Source organism: Ranitomeya variabilis, chromosome 1, assembly GCF_051348905.1.
Source record: "Ranitomeya variabilis isolate aRanVar5 chromosome 1, aRanVar5.hap1, whole genome shotgun sequence".
In the NCBI taxonomy this organism is placed as follows: domain Eukaryota; kingdom Metazoa; phylum Chordata; class Amphibia; order Anura; family Dendrobatidae; genus Ranitomeya; species Ranitomeya variabilis.
The window spans coordinates 890,239,088-890,262,098 of NC_135232.1; the positions used below are offsets into that span (position 1 = coordinate 890,239,088).

The 23,011-nt window shown below is 42.8% G+C and overlaps 1 protein-coding gene across 2 annotated transcripts in view; it reads left to right on the top strand.

Annotated features, from left to right (window-relative positions):
• Positions 1-3,911: 3,911 nt before the first annotated feature.
• PDE5A (phosphodiesterase 5A) overlaps positions 3,912-23,011 on the top strand; it is a 498,536-nt gene continuing 479,436 nt past the window's right edge. For both annotated transcript variants that reach the window (XM_077278445.1, XM_077278452.1), the window contains exon 1: positions 3,912-4,301. In XM_077278445.1, coding sequence (XP_077134560.1) covers positions 4,195-4,301 — 107 coding nt within the window. In that variant the 5' untranslated portion in view covers positions 3,912-4,194. The remainder of the gene's footprint in view (positions 4,302-23,011) is intronic.

Genomic DNA, 23,011 nt, shown 5'->3' on the forward strand with positions numbered 1-23,011 from the left:
TGCCCTCGTTCTTCAGGGAGTGAGGAACAGCATGTGGGGATTATAGTCTCCCTTCTCAAGGGTGATCCCCGATCCTGGGCCTTCTCCCTTCCGACCAATTCACCATCTTTGCGGTCGGTGGCCTAGTTTATTGTGGCATTGGTGCTTGTGTATGGTGATCCTTATGGTGGCTCCCTGGCTGAGTCAAGCAGGGTGGCCTGCCAGCTGAGGAGTACTGCTCAGAGTTTAGGAGATGGGCCACTTACACACAGTGGAACGACCCTGCTCTGAGGAGTAATTTCTATCAGGGTCTGTCAGTTAGGCTACAGAACACTATGGTGCAGTATGCTACTCCTGGGTCATTGGAAGCCACCATGGCCCTTGCTATCCGGGTGGATAGAAACCTCAGGGAGAGAAATACACCGAATCTGCCCCCTGTTGTTCATTCTAGGGAGGAGGACACAATGGTGCAGATGGACGAACCTATGCAGGTGGGAGGAGTCTATACTCAAACAGGGTTGCCTGTGGTTTGCCATTGGATTTGGGCATGTTTCTACTGGGGTCTTACGGGTCATTACATTAATGTCTGCCCATCTCGCGCCAAAGTTGATTCTTCATCTCGAAAGCTGCGTTTCCCTGGTGGTGTGGAGGGAGGAAACCTGGGTGTGTATATTTCCTACATCTTTTCATTTCAGTGTACCTTTCCTCCTGAAGTGGTGGTTGACAGGTTACTGAGACTATACCGGTGCTTGTGGATAGTGGACCTGGAGTCAATTTGGTGGACCCTCACTTTGTTCAGATCCATGGTCTGATGGGTAGGACGCTGGCGAGACCCATTAGTGTTCAGGCAATTGACTCTGTCTCACTCAGCCAAGGGAGGGTGACCCAAGTCATAGATAATATTAACCTGCGTATAGGGTCTCTTCATGAAGAGTCGCTTTTGTGATATGTCTTGGAGGGTATGCCAACTCCCATTGTCTTAGGCCTTCCTTGATTGAAGAGACACAACCTGGTCATAAATTGGCGGTCCAGGGAAGTAGTCACCTGTGACCAGTCATGTAAGGACTACTGCCTGGGAGCTACAATCACAACCGTCCTTCTCCAACCTACCCCTTCTTCTCCGGTGGGGGCAGCTGAGGTGCTGCCAGGGAGTAGGGACAAGACTCAGCCCTCACCACAAGTAAACCCTGATTCTCGGAGTCCTCTTAGGATGAGGGGTCAGGGGAGGGTGGTGGTTCCCTCTGTATGTAGTGAGAATATGAGTTTGGTGACACAGGGGGACGCCTCTGCTGTCGGCTCCTCAAAGAGTTCACCATCCTATGGCAAACACATGCATAGAAATAAACGTGCAGGTCCGGACCTGTGTGTGAATGAGTACATGTGGGTGTCCACCAAAAACATCAGGTGGAAGTATGCTTCTGGGACCTGGAGTTCTAGGGTGATCAGGCCATATCGGGTATTGGTCATTCTCAGCCCAGGGACTTTCCAGCTGGAGTTACCCCCAGTAATGCACATTCACAATGTATGACACAGGTCGGCGCTCTGGAGATTTGTTGCTCCTCCGGAGCCTACGTTATTGCCATCTCGATTGGGCTGTGTTTGCCGTAAACCTGAGGATCAGGTGACTGCAGAGGTGAATCTTTGTGGATCGAGGCTTCCTCACCATGCTTCATTTCTGGTGTGGTCCAGTGTTAAGGTTCCAGAGGCCCCTCATTGAAAGGGGGGTACTATCACGATCTATTTTTGGATTCATGGGAGGAGGGGGGGTGAGACGAGCCATGCATACAGGACCAGAGTGTGCTGCTGCATGTATTTTTATTCAGCTGAACGCTTTGGTCTGAGTGCCGGTGGCAGTGCCGGGTATTGAGGTGCGAGACTCGTGTGAGTTTCTCGCACGTGTGACTAGGCCTAAGGCAGATTTTGTGTGTCTTTATTTAACTCTTTAAGTACTATTTTATTATGTTTATTACTAAACATTGGGCTTGGTATTATCAATAGATCTATCTATCAATATATCTTTCCAGCTATCTATAGATATATCTATAGATAGATCTATAGATATATCTATAGATATATCTATCTATCCATCTATCTATAGATATATCTATCTATTAATGGCCACACATGAAGCTCCATACTGTATAATGACCCCGCATGATGCTCAATACTGTATAATGACCCCACATGATGCTCCATACTGTATAATGGCCACACATGATGCTCCATACTGTATAATGGCCACACATGATGCTCCATACTGTATAATGCCCCCCCTCCCATCCTGTATGCATGGCTCATCTCCCCCCCATCCTGTGTGCATGGCTCATCTCACCCCCCTCCCATCCTGTGTGCATGACTCATCTCACCCTCCCTCCCATCCTGTATGCATGGCTCATCTCCCCCCATCCTGTATGCATGGCTCATCTCACCCCCATCCTGTATGCATGGCTCATCTCACCCCCCTCCCTCCCATCTTGTATGCATGGCTCATCTCACCCCCCTCCCTCCCATCTTGTGTGCATGGCTCATCTCCCCTCCCCTCCCATCCTGTATGCATGGCTCATCTCACCCCCCCTCCTCCCATCCTGTATGCATGGCTCATCTCCCCTCCCCTCCTGTATGCATGGCTCATCTCACTCCCCCTCCCATCCTGTATGCATGGCTCATCTCCCCTCCCCTCCTGTATGCATGGCTCATCTCCCCTCCATCCTGTATGCATAGCTCATCTAACCCCCCCTCCCATCCTGTATGCATGGCTCATCTCATCCCCGAACATCCCTCCATCTCTGTCCCGGTGCAGCACCTTCTTCCTGCGTGAGCGGTCACGTGGTAATGCTCATTAAGGTCATGAATATGCATCCATATTCATCACCTTAATGAGCGGTACCACGTGACCGCTCACACAGGACGAGCTGCCTTCGCTGAGACCAGGCATCGCTGGAGTATGGTGAGTATGACGTCTTCAAGGAGGCAGGCGGGCAGGCGGGCGGCCGGGGGCGGGGGTATGTGGTCGTGAGGTGACCCCGGACTTTAATAAAAAAAAGACAAAAAACTTGCTCAGGTGCCGCCCCAGCTCATCATCCCGCCCTAGATACATGCCCTTAAGTGCCTAGTGGCAAATACAGCCCTGTATAGATCTATCTATCGATCTATCGATAGATATATCTAATCTATCTATCTGTGTGTGTAAACATTATTCTTCAATGGAGCATGTAATAGAAAAGGTTGGACAAGGAAATTACATCACAATTCTTTTTTTTTTGTTAAATAGTAGATCTTACAAAAATGCATACAAATCCGCTTGGAAAAAAAAGCGTGAAAATCCACATAAAAAATGCATCAAAAACGCATCAAATCTGCATGGACTTTCAAGTACGTTTTCTGACAAGAGAGGAAGAATCTGCGCAGAAAATTCCACAGGCAAATCTGCAATGTGTGCACATACCCTTATACATCAGCCATGAGAAAATACCAAGAAAGTACAATTGTAAGCCTCTACAAGTAAGGGGATACATTTGGCATCTAAGAATAAGAATAAGGGCAGCACGGTGGCGCAGTGGTTAGCACAGCAGCCTTGCAGCGCTGGAGTCCTGGGTTCAAGCCCCACTAAGGACAACATCTGCAAAGAGTTTGTATGTTCTCTCCGTGTTTGCGTGGGTTTCCTCCGGGCACTCCGGTTTCCTCCCACATTCCAAAGACATACTGATAGGGAATTTAGATTGTGAGCCCCAACGGGGACAGCGACAATAATGTGTGCAACCTGTAAAGCGCTGCGGAATATGTTAGCGCTATATAAAAATAAAGATTATTATCATTCTCCTAGAGGCAGTGCTGTAGTGTGGCCAGCAGTGGGCGCAGTGAGGTTGGTCTGAAACCTTGAGTTCTCACCTGGACGTCCCTGTCCTGACTATTAGCATCATTAGTGAAGGTACAGAGAGAACAGTGGAGGAGGAGGAGGGAGACCCACAAAGACAGCTGTCTCACTTCCAGCAGGCTGCTCCTGCCTGTCACTTGCCTTATGGAGATAAATGAAGCTCATCCCTGACATTGTGCTCTGAGGGGCTCATTCATTAGGTGCCAGTCCCAGAATTCTCCCAGCAGAGAACCCCAGAGCACTTCCTTTATAAAGACAGTGGCTTGGAGTGAGTTTTGCTCCTTGTGTGCACTGTATCCTCCTCCCACCTCCTCCTCCTCTTCAGGGATCAGCCACACACCATGGAGGACAGCTGCAGCCCGCAACCTCAGGATCATGAGGGCGTAGAGTCTTGGCTGGATGATCACTGGGACTTCACTCATTCCTACTTTGTTAGGAAAGCTACCAGGTAAGGAGGGGCAGGGGGCATCATTTGGGTGGCACTAAAGTAGAGGCGCATGGGCATGATTCATCCATAGGGGGCAACATTCACACTGCACATTGGACAGCACCACTAGTGTGTACTAAAACAAAGGTAATGAGGGGCGCCGCGCACATTGAAAGAAGGATTGTGATGCCAGGTGGGCGCAGAAACTTTACCTGACACAACAGGTGAGATGGGGAGGTATATGCGTAGCATGTGACATACATGCCCTATAATGTGCCTGAGTAATGATGGATGATGCCCAGAAGACATGTCAGTGCAGTGGGTAGTGGGGGACATATGAGCGCAGGACAGTGGGGGGCAGACAGCTCAGTGTAGTTACTTCCGTCTGTCTGGGTGGATGCCTTTAGGAAGTTGAGGGAAGCTTCAGCTGATACCAGAATTTTTCCATAAGAGATAACAGTTGTTGGTCTCACAAACTGTACTATCAAATTAAAAAAATTGGGAGAAAGGGTTAAGTAAGTGTAGAGAAAACCGTGATTTCACACCAAAAAATAACTTTCATTGATATATGTGTACGATATAGCTTCTGTAGAATTATTTACAAAACACCTCCTTTCCTGGGGTCTAGATGGGTGTGTCGAACCTGGGAAAATTGGCAGATGTGTCTCTATGACTTATATAAGACTCCTGCAACTTCTAGTTATTATTAGCTATTATATGACTTTTATTAAGAGTACTGTTATGTGGACGGGCGTATGTGTGCTTTATTATTTGCTCTTCATTAGGAGTAGTACACACATCCATGTCATGTGTCCGTGTGCTGTCCCATTTTGCATCGGACAGTACACGGACCCACTGAACAGAATGGATCTGTTCAGACATTCGTTAAAGTGACGTCTCGGAGAACAAGATCAGTGAAACTCTGAGCAAGTTCTATTCTGATCCCATTTTGAAGACCACAATAGGACATACTCAGTTGTGTGTGTTTGCTTTCCTATAAAAAAAATCAGCACACCGATACTTCACAGGGATGTGTGACTGCAGCCTTAATACAAGTTGTCCTGATTTCTTTATGTCAATGTTGTTGTGTGATATGTGGCAAATTTTGGCATCTTTCCTCCATTCATAACCATTGATGAGCGGCTCCCAACTTCAGTGTTTCTTCCTTCAGCTCATAGCGGAGCCCATTGTGCCGAGCACAGCAGAGAGGACTTTGTAACAATGTTATCGCGTAGCCTCACGTGTGTTAAGAGAACACCATGTGCCTGTGGCTGCTCTATAGCGAGCGAACAGCTCGCTCACAATCATTAACAGTACAGGCTGCAGGCACGCGGGGTGCCAAGTTCCCTTACACACCGAGCCATCCGCTGCGCTGTGCTCGTTGGTAGCACAGTGCTATAGATATTGTTGGACAATCTCTATTTCTGAGACTCTGTCTCTCCCTCAATAGAACTTTTCTTAATCTAGCAGTGTCCCAAAGCGAGTTTCACGCTCTGCTTCTTCTGGGGGGGCGAAGGGATTTTGAAGTCATGTGATTGACAGTTTCATTAGCCAATTACATTGATTCTGCATCCTGGCCTCTATTTACAGTTTTACCCACATAAATTGTAACCGTTTGGTTCATTAAGTGACAGAAAGAATAGTTTTTGGTCATTCAATGCCGATATTTGCAGCATTTATCACTCATTACGGTAATTCATATTGATAAATTTGATGATTGGGAGAGAAAGTTATTTTCATATGTATCAGAGATTGGATTTTATCACCTTTATTACTGGCTGCTGGGTAATGCATGAACTTGCAAAATAAATTGTAATAACAAAAACTAGGACTTTAGGGCATTTTATTTTCATATTTGTTATTGAGGCATGAAAATGCGATATTGACTAGTCCCTATGATAAATGTTACACAGAATGCACTCTAATTAGAAAATATCATAAATTGCATGTAAAGATGAAGTAAATAGTCTCATTCAATTCATTCAGTGACACATACGTTCACCTTTATGTAAGTTTTATGCCACTTTGTACCTTTTAATGTGATTACCACTTTATCATAAGAGACAGCCAAAATGAAAGGATTTGTTCAGCCTCTTTAGTGCAACTGAATCCATTTTAAAAATCCATTTGCTTCCTGGCATTTATAAAAGTTGCCCCCTAGTATCTGAGGATTAAGATGACGTATGGCCCACCCTTTTATGGCGTTTGGACCAGTTATGTCTGATTTCATATTGATTTACTACCTGAGATTGTTGAGATGTCTTAAGAAGTCTTTCACTGCCATTTTGTCATAATTCCTAATATACAGTATCTCACATGTTTGCCCATTCAGAGTACAAGTTCTCCGCATGTTTAACCCACATAAGACAGGCGACAGGTATATTCCACTCTACTCTTTTTGTGGAGCCTGTAATATGCTGTTCTTTCTATATACAGAATGGGCTCCACAGAGACCACATGGAAAGAAACCAGCAAATTAATTTTTTTTTCTTTCTTTCCCATTAATTCATCACAGCGCTGTTAATACCATACATTATGGTTTAAATTCTTATAAATGGTTTCTTTAAAGATGGAACATTTTTCCCGCCATGCTTAAAATAAATTTGCAAAGGTAGGCATGCAGGGAGAGCCCATCGCTGTTCCTTGTATTTGAAGGCAGAATCAGATGTCAAAAGTGAAATAATTCCTTATCAAGATCAATTCTTTGGCCTTAATTACAAAATAATTTCTAATGGAATTATAATTCTAGCTTTTTTAGTTAGTAAAATAAAATTCAACAGCCATGCAACTGTTCTTATGATCATTACTTGTATACAAGCTTTCCAAATCACAGAGAATTTCATTCTGGTCCAGACTCATACCATTCATTTCCTTCAAGATTCTCTCACATAACAATGCAGATCATACACATAATGTTGTAGATCGTGGTCTATTCAGTGACTACATCTCTCAGTCAGACTCCTTTTGCCTGACAAAATTGCCTATTGGTTGTGGTTTTGTGCACTTTGGGCAGGGTTTAAAATGTGGCAATTTTTAGGTGCCTGATTAAGGCTATGTTCACATGGTCAGTAATCATCCGGTGAAACGGATCCAGCAGCTATCTGCTGACAAAAAAGTTGTGCAGACACAACTTAATTGTCTGACTAGAAAAAAACGGATTTTAACTGATTCCTTATTTTGTAACATTGCAGTCTATGGAAAACAAATTCGTTAAATAGCCATCTGTTTTTCTTTCATTTGAAAAGAATCCATTTTTTGCTTATTGGATCAGTTTCAAATGGATGATTGCTTGAAGGGTCACATGTTCACTGGTATATGTTAAATACTTATTTTTCCACATCCAGCAAAAAATGAATCCTTTTCAAATGGCTATAACTTTTTTGAAGTCCCTCCATGTAGATATGTAGTGTACTAGTGTCTGTCCTGGCCCTGTAACTTTGACTCTGTGTGTACTTTCCGGCACATCTCTTTATCGGACTGAGCAGTTACTCCGGGGATAGTAGTGGTGGTGACTCATTTCCATCACCCAATTTCCCCCAGTATATGCCACCCTTACATGTCATCCCAGCAGTGTGGCAGGTCAGAGAACTCCTCGTAACACACTGATAATAAACCGATTATGGATCCCACACGCTCCTCGGGTATATTTGTATCATTCTCCTTTCATCAATGGAGATCTGCAGCTAAGAACAACAGTACAAGTTATAGGGTGGGGGATGGGAAGTAGAGACAGGAAGAATCACAGGCTGCTTTATACTATGTTCTGCAATCCTCAGATTATTGCTAGCTTTCTGTGAGGACAGTCTGCTTGTCTTTCCTAGGAAACAGTGGTAGTGGGGACAATGATCCTATTTGGGAGGGGGATGATTCTCCCCAGTACTTTCCCTAAACTGAGAGCTGCAGTAATTCTTTCCCACAGTGCTGGGGTGCAGTCATCACAATGCGGAGGTGGGTGGGGATGTCAGGGTGACCTGTGGAGCAGGAGGATGTGGCAATGATGCCTAGGACTGGCATGACTGAGGGGTGCTGTGTAGCCTCCGGCTATTTCTATGATCTGCACATGTTTTATAGACAACCACTACAAAAGCATGAATGACAAAGAGATATATAAAAAGCTAGTAGAAGGTGAAGAACATAACTAGCATCATTCAAGGCATGAAAATGACACATGAATTTAGACAAAATCAGCATAAGTCGTACTATAATAAAATAAATATATTCAAAACTTCAATATAATGCAAAAAAGACAGTGAACACTGACACCTGATAAGACTGAGTCACCGTAAATGTGACTAAACCAGCCCCATGCTAAATACTATGTCGGGATTCAAACATTCCCCCTTACATATCCATTGACCGTAATGAAGAGACTTTGGAATGTATTTGACCTATCTTCTGGCATTGTCTACCATGCTATTGTTTTTTAGTTTAAAAATGTGATTTTGATGGAATAGTTGTTCTTGAGTATTTTTCTACTGTGGATCCATCTTTACTTCGTGCGGTTTGTACGGTCATCTAGCTCCTTATCTTGGAAGCCATTCACATTGCTCCTTTTTGTCACTATCATCAGGTGTTATGCCTGAATCCATGAAATACGGGATTTAGACAGGACTTCTGATGGAGCCAAAGAGTACTATGAGACAAAGTGAATTTAAATGGACTCCGCTTGCGCTTTTTTTCCAGACATGCAGATGAAGCTATATAATTGGGGACAAAAAAATGTTTAAATTGGAGTCCAATTAAAAGGGTTGTCCACTACAGGACAACCACAGCTTAATTCATTCAGTTCTAAATAGAAAATAAAAACAATATATACTGGCAGAGGGTGACTTGAATTTGTTATGTACAAAGACCCAGAACCAAACTGGACGTCAAAACATTGCATCAGGAACAGTACAGGAGGTAAGTATAAGATTTTCTAAGTTTACTCAGGTGAATCTGTCAATTAAGAAGGGGTTATCCAAGTTGTGAACAACCCCTTTAAACTCTATTTGTCTCAGTGAAGTCTATGGCTCCATCTGAATCATGGCTGAATCCCTGAAAAATGGGATTTAGACATAATCTCTGATGGAGTAATAAACTAAAATGAGACAAAAAAATGTCAAGGAGAATACCCGGTGGAAGGGGCAAAATGCTTTGAGAATGACCCCTTTTCCAGATTTTGTAATAGGGATTAAGTAAAATAATATATTGATAACTAAGATAGTGCTCACAAATATTAGAGCGGACACCATATTGTACCCTATATTGTGTACACATAGAGCTCAGGTACACAAGTTACCTAAGTTTTAGAGGAGGAAAATAGAAAAAAAATGAAGAAAAAAATGTGGTCAATTCTGTACTAATATCCCCCATCCTGGTAAATATATGTCCCCAATTCAGGTACACATGGCCCCCTGATCACCATCCTGGTATGCATGGCCCTCTTATCCCCATCCTGGTATACATGGTCCCCTCATCCTCATTCTGGTATACATGGTCCCCTCATTCCTATCCTGGTATGCATGACCCCTCAAACCTATCCTGGTATGCATTGTCCCCTCATCCCCATCCTGGTATGCATAGCCCCCTCATCCCCATCCTGGTATGCATGACCCCCTCATCCCTAGCCTGGTATACATGGCCCCTCATTCCTATCCTGGTATGCATTGTTCCCTCATCCCTATCCTGGTATGCATGACCCCATCATTCCTAGCCTGGTATGCATGACCCCTCAAACCTATCTTGGTATGCATTGTTCCCTCGTCCCTATCCCGGTATGCACAGCCCCCTCATTCCTATCCTGGTATGCATTGTTCCCTCATCCCTATCCTGGTGTGCATGACCTCCTCATCCCTAGCCTGGTATGCACGGCCCCCTCATCCCTAGCCTGGTATGCACGGCCCCCTCATCCCTATCCTGGTATGCATGAGCCTCTCATCATCCACAGCCACAACAAGTACATCCAGACTATAAGACACGCCCCCCCATTTTTCTCGAAATTTTTGGAAGAAAAAAGTGTGTCTTATAGTCCGAAAAATACAGTACTTGCAAAAGATGCAACAGTGCAGACTTTGAGAAGACATTGGTAATCAACCAACACTATTTATTTGACTAATAAAGAAAGAAAATCTTTCTGTAAGTGTATAGAAGTAAGCACTAGATTATGGATAACAGTGACAAGGTCAATTCAATATGTTATAAGATGCTCAGAAAGCAGCACTGCGACTAAATATAATATGTATTCAAAGTTCTATTTATGTACACTGTCTTTATCTAGTAAGTAAACGACAGTTGATCAGTAATACTCACCCTTTCTGTTTCAGCTTAACAGGCGTCACTCTCACTACTAGGCCTGTCATCGACTTATTCTCTTTAAGCGACTTTGATCGCTATACTAACCCTGATGGGGGGGTCAATGGTATTTCCCGCTAGGCTGCAAGTCCTAGATGTGTGAGTCACTTGGTGCATACTGTGCTCGTCACAATGGCCATATTCTTTCCGTGAAGAAAGGGCACGGCCTACACCCTGTACCATACATCCACATTGGAAGTAAATGCCAACATGAAAAGTCCTCTGCTACAGCCGGATTGCCTCTCAAACCTGGTTTGACTCTGGTTACGGTCTTCTACTGGTGCAGGTCACGGTCTTCTACTGGAGCTCGTCACAGTCTTCTAGTTAGCTAAAGCCTTCTCCAGGATCTGACCACTCTTGGACTTTTGTGACGATGGTGGCTGTAAGCCAAATTAAATGGCCACACGATCTGCCTGATACAGGCTCTGGCACCAACTGCCCCCTTCTCTGCCTGTCCAGGCCTTTCATATTAAGTATCTGCGACACAACTGTAACCAGCGCCGTCTTCAAATTCTTCCCTGGTGGACCAGGTTTTCCACTCTGGGGTTCCTACTGCTGTAATCCTTTTTGCTTTCACTGTCTTTATAGCCCTCGACCAGCAGATTGTGGTGTTCGCTTGCAATTACTCCGGTAGGCACTAACTGTACTCATCTTTTATCTACCTCCTTACACTCCGACAAAGTGTGAATACTGCAGCAAATCAGCAACTGCTGGGGGATGAGGTTTGTGACCACCGGGGTATGCTGACTACAGTATCTTTTTCCACTGTATCAGATTTCTGTTAAAGCTGTGTTCCAAGTAATATGGTCGTACAGTTCAGAGGCCACATTCACACGTTGAATATTTGATTAATTTTAACGTCAGTATATGCCAAAATCAGAAGTGAAACAATCACAAGAAAAGTATAATAGAAACACGTCATCACTTCTGTATTTTTTACCCTCTCCTTGTTTTGGCTTACAAATACTGAGGTAAAAAACTCACCAAATACTGATGTAAAATATTGAATGTGTGCACGTGGCCTAACAGGCCAATTACCCAGCTTTGTCAGGTGACTGAAACTCTCTAGTTATTCTACTATACATCCTTTGTATCAAGTAGGCCTGCCATTCAGGACTCTAGGAAATCTGCGTGCCATGCAGCATTCTTAGCAAGGCCTATTTCACACATTCATGTATCATGGTCTGAGTAAGGAGAAATGTATTTATTGGTCACAGGTCTTATATCACCTGAACTCCACTCCCTCATAGACATATATGAGGCTGTTAATTTGGAATTAGGAGAGATGTGGCCAGTCTGTGCAATATAGTCTATACTCCTATGATGATACAGTGGGTACGGAAAGTATTCATACCCCTTTACATTTTTCACTCTTTGTTTCATTGCAGCCATTTGGTAAATTCAAAAAGTTCATTATTTTCACATTAATGTACACTCTACACCCCATCTTGACAGAAAAAAACAGAACTGTGGAATTTTTTGCAAATTTAATAAAAAAGAAAAACTGAAATATCACATGGTCATCATCAGTATTCAGACCCTTTGCTCAGACACTCATATTTAAGTCACATGCTGTCCATTTACTTGTGATCCTCATTGAGATGGTTCTACTCCTTCATTGGAGTCCAACTGTGTTTAATTAATCTGATAGGACTTGATTTGGGAAGGCACACACCTGTCTATATAAGACCTCACAGCTCACAGTGCATGTCAGACCAAATGAGAATCATAATGTCAAAGGAACTGGGCAAGGATCTCAAAGACAGAATGGTGGCAAGGCACAGGCCCGGCCAAGGTTACAACAGAATTTCTTCAGTACTCAAGGTTCCTAAGAGCAGAGTGGCCTCAATAATCCTTAAATGGAAGAAGTTTGGGACCAGCAGAAGTCTTCCTAGACCTGGCCGTCCAGCCAAACTGAGCAATCATGGGAGAAGAACCTTGGTGAGAGAGGTAAAGAATAACCCCAAGATCACTGTAGCTGAGCTCCAGAGATGTAGTAGGGAGATGGGAGAAAGTTGCACAAAGTCAACTATCACTTCAGCCCTCCACCAGTCAGGCCTTTATGGGAGAGTGGCCCGATGGAAGCCTCTCCTCAGTGCAAGACATATGAAAGCCCACATAGAATATGCTGAAAACACATGAAGGACTCCCAGACTATGAGAAATAAAATTCTCTGGTCTGATAAGATGAAGATAAGCCTTTTTGGTGATAATTCTAAGCGTTATGTGTGGAGAAAACCAGGTACAGCTCATCACCTGCCCAATACAATCCCAACAGTGAAAAATAGTGGTGGCAGCATCATGCTATGGGGGTGTTTTTCAGCTGCAGGTACAGGATGACTGGTTGTCATTGAAGGAAACATGAATGTGGCCAAGTACAGAGATATGTTGGATGAAAACCTCTTCCAAAGTGCTCTGGACCTCAGACTTGGCTGAAGGTTCACCTTCCAACAAGACAATGACCCTAAGCACACAGCTAAAATAACAAAGGAGTGGCTTCAGAACAACTCCGTGAGCATTCTTGACTGACTCAGCTAGAGCCCTGACCTAAACCCAATTGAGCATCTCTGGAGAGACCTGAAAATGGCTGCTCACTAACGTTCACCATCCAACATGACGGAACAGGAGAGGATCTGCAAGGAAGAATGGCAGAGGATCCCCAAATCCAGGTGTGAAAAACTTGTATCATTCTCAAGAAGACTCATGGCTGTAATAGCTTAAAAGGGGTCTTCTACTCAATACTGAGCAAAGGGTCTGAATACTTATGACTAGTGTTGAGCGATACCTTCCGCTACTTGAAAGTATCGGTATCGGATAGTATCGGCCGATACCCGAAAAATATCGGATATCGCCGATACCGATACCCAATACCAATACAAGTCAAGGGGACACAAGTATCGGAAGCTATCCTGGATGGTTCCCAGGGTCTGAAGGAGAGGAAACTCTCCTTCAGGCCCTGGGATCCATATTCATGTAAAAAATAAAGAATAAAAATAAAAAAATATGGATATACTCACCCCTCCGACGGACCCTGGCTCTCACAGGTGCACTGTACAATGGATGTCTGAAGTGGCCCAACATCATGGCTACATAGAAAAGTAACAGCTGCTGAGCTGCGGTTCACGGTAACGGCCACTGCACAGTAGAAGGAGCTGTGCTACTCCACTTCTTACATGATTTACACCCCCCAAAGGTCAGCTGATTGGTGGATGTGCCAGGTGTAAGACCCCCACCAATGTAATATTTTAGACCTATCCAGGGATCAATACCCTATGGCTACGTTCACACGATCAGGATTTACATCCTTTTTTTTTCCTGCCCGTTTTTGGAAAACGGCAGCTAAATTCCGCAGTGAATTTGAGCTGCGTTTTCTGATCCTTTTTCTTCAGCGTTTTCCACTGCGGGTTTCCAATAGCAGTTTCCTATTGGAGCTGCTGGAAAACCAGTGCGGAATCCGCTGAAAGAATTGACATGCTACTTCTTTTTTCCGCTGGAAAATCCGCGCGGATTTTCCAGCGGAAAAACGGATCGTTAGCACAGCGGTTTTGGTTTTCCATTGGGTTACATTGTACTGTAACCAACATGGAAAACTGATCCGGATCCGCAGCTGAAAATCCGCTACGGATCCGGATCAAAATCCGGATCGTGTGAACGTAGCCTAATAGTGAACAACGTCTTTAACAACGTTGAAATAAACTTGCCAGGGTAACTTGTGTGTAACTCAACTCAACATATAGTTTTCCTGGAGTGACACAATATATATAGGGCACCCATGTAGATGCCAGGAAAAGAGGTATTTAAAAAAAAATACATTACGTAGAAACAATATTTTGAAAATAAAGCAATGTTATTTTTAATGTGAAATCACACCCTAAGATTTCTCTACACTTATTTTTATACCTTTCTTCCCCTTTTTCTAATAGGAAGCTTCAGCTGAGCGCTGTCCTCCCCTATAGACACTGATATCACTGCATTGTATAGCTGTCTCCTGCCGGGTGCGGTGTCTGTCATGCGGCGGCGGGGGAAACTTGTGCATGAAGCTTCAGCTGCTGCTTTTACAGCCTCTCCTGCCCACGAACCAGGGGCTCAGGCTAAGAAAGTGGGCTCAGCTTTGGTTCCGCGTGGTACCTCCAGCGACAGCTCTGCACGTGTGCACTGCACCCTACAGTAAGTGCTCGGCCACTGTGACTCTGAGGGCTAAGGCAGGAAAACAAAGAGTGAGTGCAGTCTGTTCCACTCCTGTGGTGCGTCGCCTCATCATCCCGTCTTCTTCATCTCCTACTACAATACATATACATATATATATGTAATTTGGAAATTAGCTGTGTACTGGGAGTTCATGAGTGAAGTTCACTTACTTTCTCTATGGTGACACTGGAGTTTACATGATTGTGTCCTAATAAGGAGAGGAAAGAAGGAGCCTGGCTGCGCCTTGTCTCCGGGTTCCTCACATGAAGAGAGCTTGTGAGGAACTATGCAGAACATTAACCCATTCATGCAAGTGCTTTCTGCAGCGTAGTCTGAAGTAAAGCCGAAGCTTGGCATCTAGGTTCACTTTCTTCTCAAAAAAATGAAAGATCCAAACATATTTAGGCGTAATGGAATGACAAGGTTCAGTTGTTGAAAACTATTGTCTAACTACACAATGGTTGAAACCGTCGTTTAGGACATCAAAGGAACTTGTTTTCTGAAATGATTATTGCTTCATGTGCTTAAAACTTATATAGAGGAGAAAACTTGTCTGAGAATCCCCACTGTGGAACATCCATGCAGAAGTACCATAGTCACAGATCTTAGGCCTCATTCATACATATGTTTTTCACATACTTGTCCTATCCATGTTTTTCACAGATAGTAAACGTATTCATTGAAGTCTATGGTGCTTTTCACATGTCTGTTTTTTTGCAGACAAGCATCCTCAGAAAAATCACAGAGATGTGACTGTTTTCGATCAGAGTCAAGGATAAGAACTACGTAAACAAGTTTATGGCAATAGACGACAATACATACATGTGCTTTCTGTGATTAACATTGCAATGTTTGGATGTTTGGCAATTTGTTTATTTTTTATGTGTGAAATCACTGATGAAACACTGAAGGTAAAACCTGAAACATGGGGCAAGCATTGATGAGACTCAGATCCAGATCACTGTTGACGCTCGGACTGTTTATTTTGCGTAAAATATCAGGAATGTCTGAATGAGGCCTAACCGAGAGTCTCGTTCACACTGTAATGGTTAACGGTTAATGGTTTGTCTTTTTTGATCATAGACCAGATGCAAATTTAGTAGTACTTTCTTATCAAGTCTCCCCGAAAGCTTTTTTGTAACTTTTTCACAGGCGCTCCTCTTTGCGCTACACTGAAGTGATGCTGTTTTTTATTTATTTTAGACCTGTACATTATGTTACTGTTATGTGCTCTTGTCAGCACGCTTTCTTTTTGAGCACTCAGATTTCAGAGCAATCGATGAGGTACTAGGAGGCAGTGACAGGTTTGGGATAATGGTTTTTAAATTGTTTCCCTTGCACATCTGCAGCCATTGAGCATGCCCGGATCGGTTTGCATGCCTCCGTAGCATGCAGCCTGAAAGCACAGATGATCCAGAGAGATTGTTACAACAGATTAATTATTGACTAACATTAGTAAAGCAGTGCTCTTAACCACCTGCTTCCCTAAAACCATCTGTACCAGGCCACTGAGCTACCTCTAAAACATATGGAAAAACTCTTCTTGTGCATCACGGAGCTCAATCTTCTCTTGGAAAGAGTTGATTGTATTTGGAAATCCTGGTTTTATAGATAGAGCTAATAATATCAATCATATTTTATATAGTGCCTTATCTTCCTGTGCTGCAGTTCATAAACTGGGATAATACTTGAAAACATTTGGATAAGGCTGTGTTCACATGACCATTTAGCATCCATTCAGAACGTATCCAGTAGAGAAAAAAATGATTGTCATGTAGAAAATAAAAAGAAATGCAAATGGGTACCAAACTAAACTCAAAGTTCAGATAAAAAATATTGTGATTTCCATATTATAACCATTTTTTGTTCCATTTTGGAAAGATCTGTTTTTCAAAGTGGTTCTTCTGAATAACTAGTTTTCAGGTCATACTTAGTGCTTAGAAATGGATCCATTAACGGATGATCATGAGTTATGATACGTTTCTGATAGACTTTCATGTAAAGGAAGAAAATGGAAGTGTCTGATCCAACTGCTATCGGTTTTTAGATGAAAAAGAAAAGATGGCACTGATGAAAACTTAAGACAATTTTTGGAAAAATAAAACACATTCAAATGAATGGGTCCTTTCACTGAAAATGTTATTTTTATTTTTTTTAGCTCCCTAAATGGATCATAAAACTGGAAATATAAATGAATATGTGAGCATAGTCTAAATCTTCATTTAAAAAAGCAGCTGCGTAGTATTACTCTATGGTAGGAGAGATCTTTGGCTACGTTCACATTTGCGTTGTGCGCCGCAGCGTCGGCGCCGCAGCGCACAACGCAAACAAAAACGCGGCAAAACGCACGCTAAAACGCTGCGTTTTGCGCCGCATGCGTCGTTTTTGCCCGCAAGTTGGTTGCAAAAAAAATGCAACTTGAAGCGTTTCTTGCGTCCAACGCTTGCGGCCATGCGGCGCAAAACGCAGCACAACGCATGTCCATGCGCCCCCATGTTAAGTATAGGGGCGCATGACGCATGCGGCGCCGCTGCGGCGCCCGACGCTGCGGCGCTGACCGCAAATGTGAACGTAGCCTTACTCTGTCATGGAAGAACATACGGCCTCTACTGTACCTCTGCAAGCCTCCAATTTCATATAGAGACAAATGGCGCTTTTTTCCAAGTTAAAAAAAAATTGTGCCAAGTTGTAGTGCAGTCTGTATTTTTCCATAGAAGCACCTAGGGGAGAATATATCTCTGTACATACAGAGCCTGAACGCTAGCGCATGAAGGCTCCATACTTCATGCCCTTATTATGATCTCATGATATATAGAATTGCCGAAAAATTACTGTACATTTCTGGATTCATTTTGAATAAATGTACAAAATTCTAAAACATAGTGTCTTAAAAAGAAATACGTAAATCATTTTCAGAGTAGCAGTTTAATAATTGCTGATGTAAATTGGGGCTGACTGGAACGTTAATTTAATTTTGAGAGAAGAAAATTGCTGTTTTTCTATCAGGATTTCTGCATTTGTAAAGAATGTTGTAATGACGCTTATGTAATGCTATCATTGATTTCACAAGTTGGGTGTTTTGTCATGTAGGAATTCTATCCATGCTAGATGAAATGCATTTGCATCATTTTAGGTAAATGAATTAATATTTAAACTACTTGCATTGCATTGTTAGGCTCAGATGATAAGATGTGTAATCTGAAGTTTTCTAACTTTCCAATAATCTCTGTCATGTCCCATAATTTAGGAATCATACAGACAGTATTGCATTATCATTCTGTTGTTATATTGTGCTGTTTTGTTGCTACGCAATAAGGTTTGCACTCTTTAGAAGTTTGTCCTTCCTCTCTCCCTGTCGCTCTCAGATGTACCTCTGATACCATCTTAGAAGTCCGTGTGTTTGCAGCTCTGGTCAGAAACTTTTTTTTTACCTATTGTATATGTGCATATCTATAAGAATTCAAGTGGAAATAAACCTTCTGGAATCTTCATACGTGCCTCCTACAGTTGAGTTCAAGCTATCCGATGATATATCTACTTAATGAGTACTGGTACAAAGAGATAGCCTAGAAACAGTATCTCAAGCACCCTACTGTCTTGCGGGTACTGGGTAGACTACAGCTGATTACCCAGGCCCCTGCGATATCCCTCAGACTAGGGAAAACCCTGTCTGTCCCTCTCCCAGAATTTACACTAATGGTGTGCTTGTCTGGGCCGCCAGGCCTGACCCTGACTCCTGTTTCAGTCCTATGCTGAAACCTCCACCCGCCACCCAGTGATTGACCACACACCAACCCCTACAGAAAGCACAGACAGGGAAAACTAAAAACGCACCACGCCACAGACACACAGGAAAATACTATAAAGTGCAGAGGGCAAAACAAATACAAATATAGGAAGGAGAAATATGACAAAACGCGTTAACTAATAAATCGCTATATTGGATATTGTTCTTCTTTTCCAGCTTTTATACTGGCAACACAGAGTTAACCCTTTTATTCCTATTTTGATTTTTATTTTGGCATAGCTGTACATCATATGTTGAGGAAAAAAACAACGTACTCTATATCTCCTATGGCCAGTTGTTTAGACCAATAGTGTAATTTACTGAAAACAGAAGGGTCCTAGTTTTAGAAAACTAGGACATTTCCCATATTTTTATTTGGTGTTGGGGGGAGACCACCCCTCTGGAAGAATAATTTTCACTGCTCCTTGAGCTGTCATCTAAAAGAGGGATCATATTAGAAAATAGCTGAATTGTTAATTTTACATAGGCATCAATGGAAATAACGCTTTAAGCTTTCATGGCTGAGATGATAATAATTCCATAAAGTTCCAGCTACAGTAGGTAAAGTAATGACATCAGTCAAAAGCTTTTGTGCTACATTATCTCAGTAATTCTTAGTCATTTCTATGGCATTTCTATTTATTTCATATCTCCATCTCCAGTGATCAGTTAGATGGAATTATCCTAGTTTCAGCTATGAAAGTTTGCAATGGGAATAACACTCAACCTGTAAGCTTTGTTTGTAGGAAACTCGAACAGAGATCTGATAATAAATAAACAAATTTAAAGGTTTTTTCAGGCACGCAGATATAATATATATTTAAGCTTTGTAAAGCCTGTCAGACATGATAACATTTCTTAGCTGGATATTAAAATTTTGCTCTGTACCTGAGCTGAGACATCAGGTGATGAGACTCTCACCTTCTTACTTAGGGCTCATACCCATATTTTGGAAAAAAAAAAACGGTCGATAATCTGGACCAAAAAAATGGACAAGTGCCATGCGAGTGTCATGCGAGTACACTGTGATTTTTACACCTAGCATCTGATTTACATCTGAGTGCATTGTGATTGGTATCTGATTGCAATGCAATTTTCTCATGGTCCAGAGTTCACTGCAGTTCAGGCTGTGAGGGAGCGCAGCTTCACTGACATCGCCGCTAGTCACTGAAGCTCCGCTCCCAGCAGCACATTCACCAGTGGTTTCAGCCGGGATGGTCACATCTTGGCACCGTCCAGGTTGAAAACTGTATATCCCCCAGATATGGATTACTGCATGGGACGCAATGACGGACAGGTATGGGGATATTGTTGGTTTGTTATTTTACTTTTGTTACAGGAGATCAAGGGCTTCGTAGGAATTAGGTGTGATTGTAAGTATAATAGAAAAAATTGGAGTCTGGCTCAACAGGTGTGAGGCAGTGACCCCTGTTACAGCTACATGGAGACATGTGAAGTCCATAGGTGTGCATGGCAGTCACGGGCGCAGCGGTGACTGCAATGCACTTTAACAATGAAAATAAGTGTTAGCCTGGGATATGTTATTATCCAAGACATATTTAGGGAAAACCTTCTCTGGGTTTTGTGTTATGAAACTGACTGCAGTATGTTAATGATGCAGTCCGTTTCATTTCTGGTCCAGGTTTTCCATGTGGCAGGAAGCCACAGGTTTGTTTGTTAAAAACTCTGCCGTAAAGGGTATGGGTGTATCAGGATCAGAGTCAGGCCGGAGTCACACTACAGCAAGATATGGCCGAGTCTCGCAGGTTAAATAAAAGCTCTGGCACCGTCACTCCAGAGCGGAGCTTGCAGCTCCATGTATTGCTATGCGGCTGCACACTCCGCTCTGGAGTGCCAGTGCCAGAGCTTGCTTTTAACCTGCGAGACTCAGCCGTATCCCGCTGTGTGTGATCCCGGCCTTAGTGTCCGGCTGGTGTTTGGAGGAGGACAGAGCAAGAGGCTCTGCGGAGCTTTGTCAGTGTGCAGTGACGCAGGACAGAGCAAAGCCGAGCAGCCAGGGGAGCTGAGACGCCTGGCATCCACAGCTAACACAACTGGTCAGAGGAGGACCAGCGTGTTTAGTGGCCACAAACCAATTGAGTTGTGAGTAAAAGCTGTGTGAGTAAAGAGACTGTGATACAGCGGTGCAGGACACCCACGAGAACTAGTCAGAGGAGGACTGGCGTGTGCAGTGTTATGAAGCTGTGTGTGTAAGTGACTTGGTCACAACCTGCAGTTGCCCCACGGAAACTGGGCAAAGAGAAGTCCGGCGTGTGTAGGGACTGTGACTTGGAAGATAACGTGTATTATGTAGTGCAATGTTTATGTGAACTAAATATGAATTCTATGCCCTTGGAAGGAGTGGATTGTGTGAAGTAACACATTAAAGGAACGTTTTGTGTTTTAACTTTGTGGGTCACTGCCTCTTCACTGCGTACGGTGCTTGCAGTACACTACAAGGATCTGGATTTTCCTTTTCTTTTTCTTTTCTAAAAGAAAACATGGTGCTTACAAAAGAAAAATTTACATGGTCGACATGACCCAGTCGACGCATTTTGACTGCACTAGGCAGTCTTACTCATGATTCATTGTAAGTATGGTTTAATTAAGAATATTAAAGGAGTTGTGTCTTTATTTCAATTGAAGGACTTTTTACTGGGTGTCTGTGTTTTCTTAACAATTTGACTATGGGGTTAGTAATAGGGGAGTCTTATTGACTCCTCTCCATTACTAACATCGGGGCTTGATGTCACCTGATGTTGACATCAACCCCCACAATTATTACCCCACTTGCCACTGCTACAGGGCAAGTGGGAAGATCAAGGCTAAGTGCCAGAATTGGAGCATCTTAGAGATGAGCCTTTCCTGGGGCGGCTGAGTGCTGATGTTTTTATCTGGGGGGGGGCTAATATCCATGGCCCCTTCCTAGGCTATTAATATCAGCCTGCAGCTTTCTGCATAGCCTTTGCTGGTTATTAACTATGGGGGGACCCCACATAATTTTTTTGGGGGGTCCCCCATTTTAATAGCCAGTATTAATAGTCCGGAAAGCTCCATGGGTATTACTCCCTTCCCAGCCTATAAACATCTGCCCCAATTGTTTGCTTTCCCTCTGCTGGCTGCGAAAATTGCGTGGGAGCCCATGCCCTTTTTTCCATAAAAATAATATTTTATTAATTAAATACATGTCCAGTAATTTGCACACACACTATACTAATTGCATTTGTCACTGACATCACCATATATACCTATTCTATTTGTATTTACTGTATGTAATCCATCTCTTCTATTCTGTCGGCTCCTGCAGTGATTTTACAGAAGCCGGCAGATGAATTACCGACTTTTCCTCTACCTTTCTGTGCAATATAAATACACATATATATATGTGTGTGTTACTGATGTATATATGTATATGTATATATATATATATATATATATATATATATATATACATATATATAGAGAAAAAACTTTTTGTTTCTCCAGCGATCAGTCCAATGGTAGCGTAAAATATACCTTTTATTTATCCATTAAAAAGTTCCAGATTTCTTCAGTAACAATATTGCATACATTCAATCCCTTATGGACGACATGTTTCGACATCACATGTGAATTCCTCCAGGTCCACACCTGGAGGAAAGACACATTTGGTGTCGAAAAAGGTATATTTTACTCTACCATTGGACTGATCGCTGGAGAAACAAAAAGTTTTTTCTCTACATGTGTGGATTTATCCCAATCCGTTTTCCATGCGAACTGTAACCACAGGTTGGATGTATTCCTGTTTCTTCAAAGCGGTGAGCTGGCTTTGCCAAAAACTCTTTTTATTATTTATTTATATATATATATATATATATATATATATATATATATATATATATATATATATGTGTGTTCTCTGTGTATATTAACCTGTCAGTGTGATTTTACTGTACACCGCACATGAATTACCGGCTTTTCAAAGGACACCAGTGCGTACAAAACGGACATCACTCGCATGGTGCGAGAGCTGTGCGTTTTTTCTTGCATCCGTTGACTTGCATTGGCGAGTCTCATCCGAGATACGCAGCAAATCGCAGCATGCTGCACTTTTTTTCTCAGTCCGATTTCAGCTGAGAAAAAAAATCACAGATGAGATATAACCCATTGCATAACATTGGTCAGAGTGCAATCCGAATTTTTGAGAGGCATGGTCAGTCATCCTCAGTAAGTTGTGAGAGACTGGGGATGTGTACAGGGGTGGAGGGAGAGCAGGATGGGCACAGAGACATTGAAAGCTCCAAGTAGAACATGTAATTTGATCAACTTGTGACGAGAAAGGATGATGCTGGGTAATACAGAGTGCTAGATTACATTATAGTACATGAATACATGATATGACTCATTTCTCCCCTATCGTGTCATTACCTGTGTGGGACCTGTGG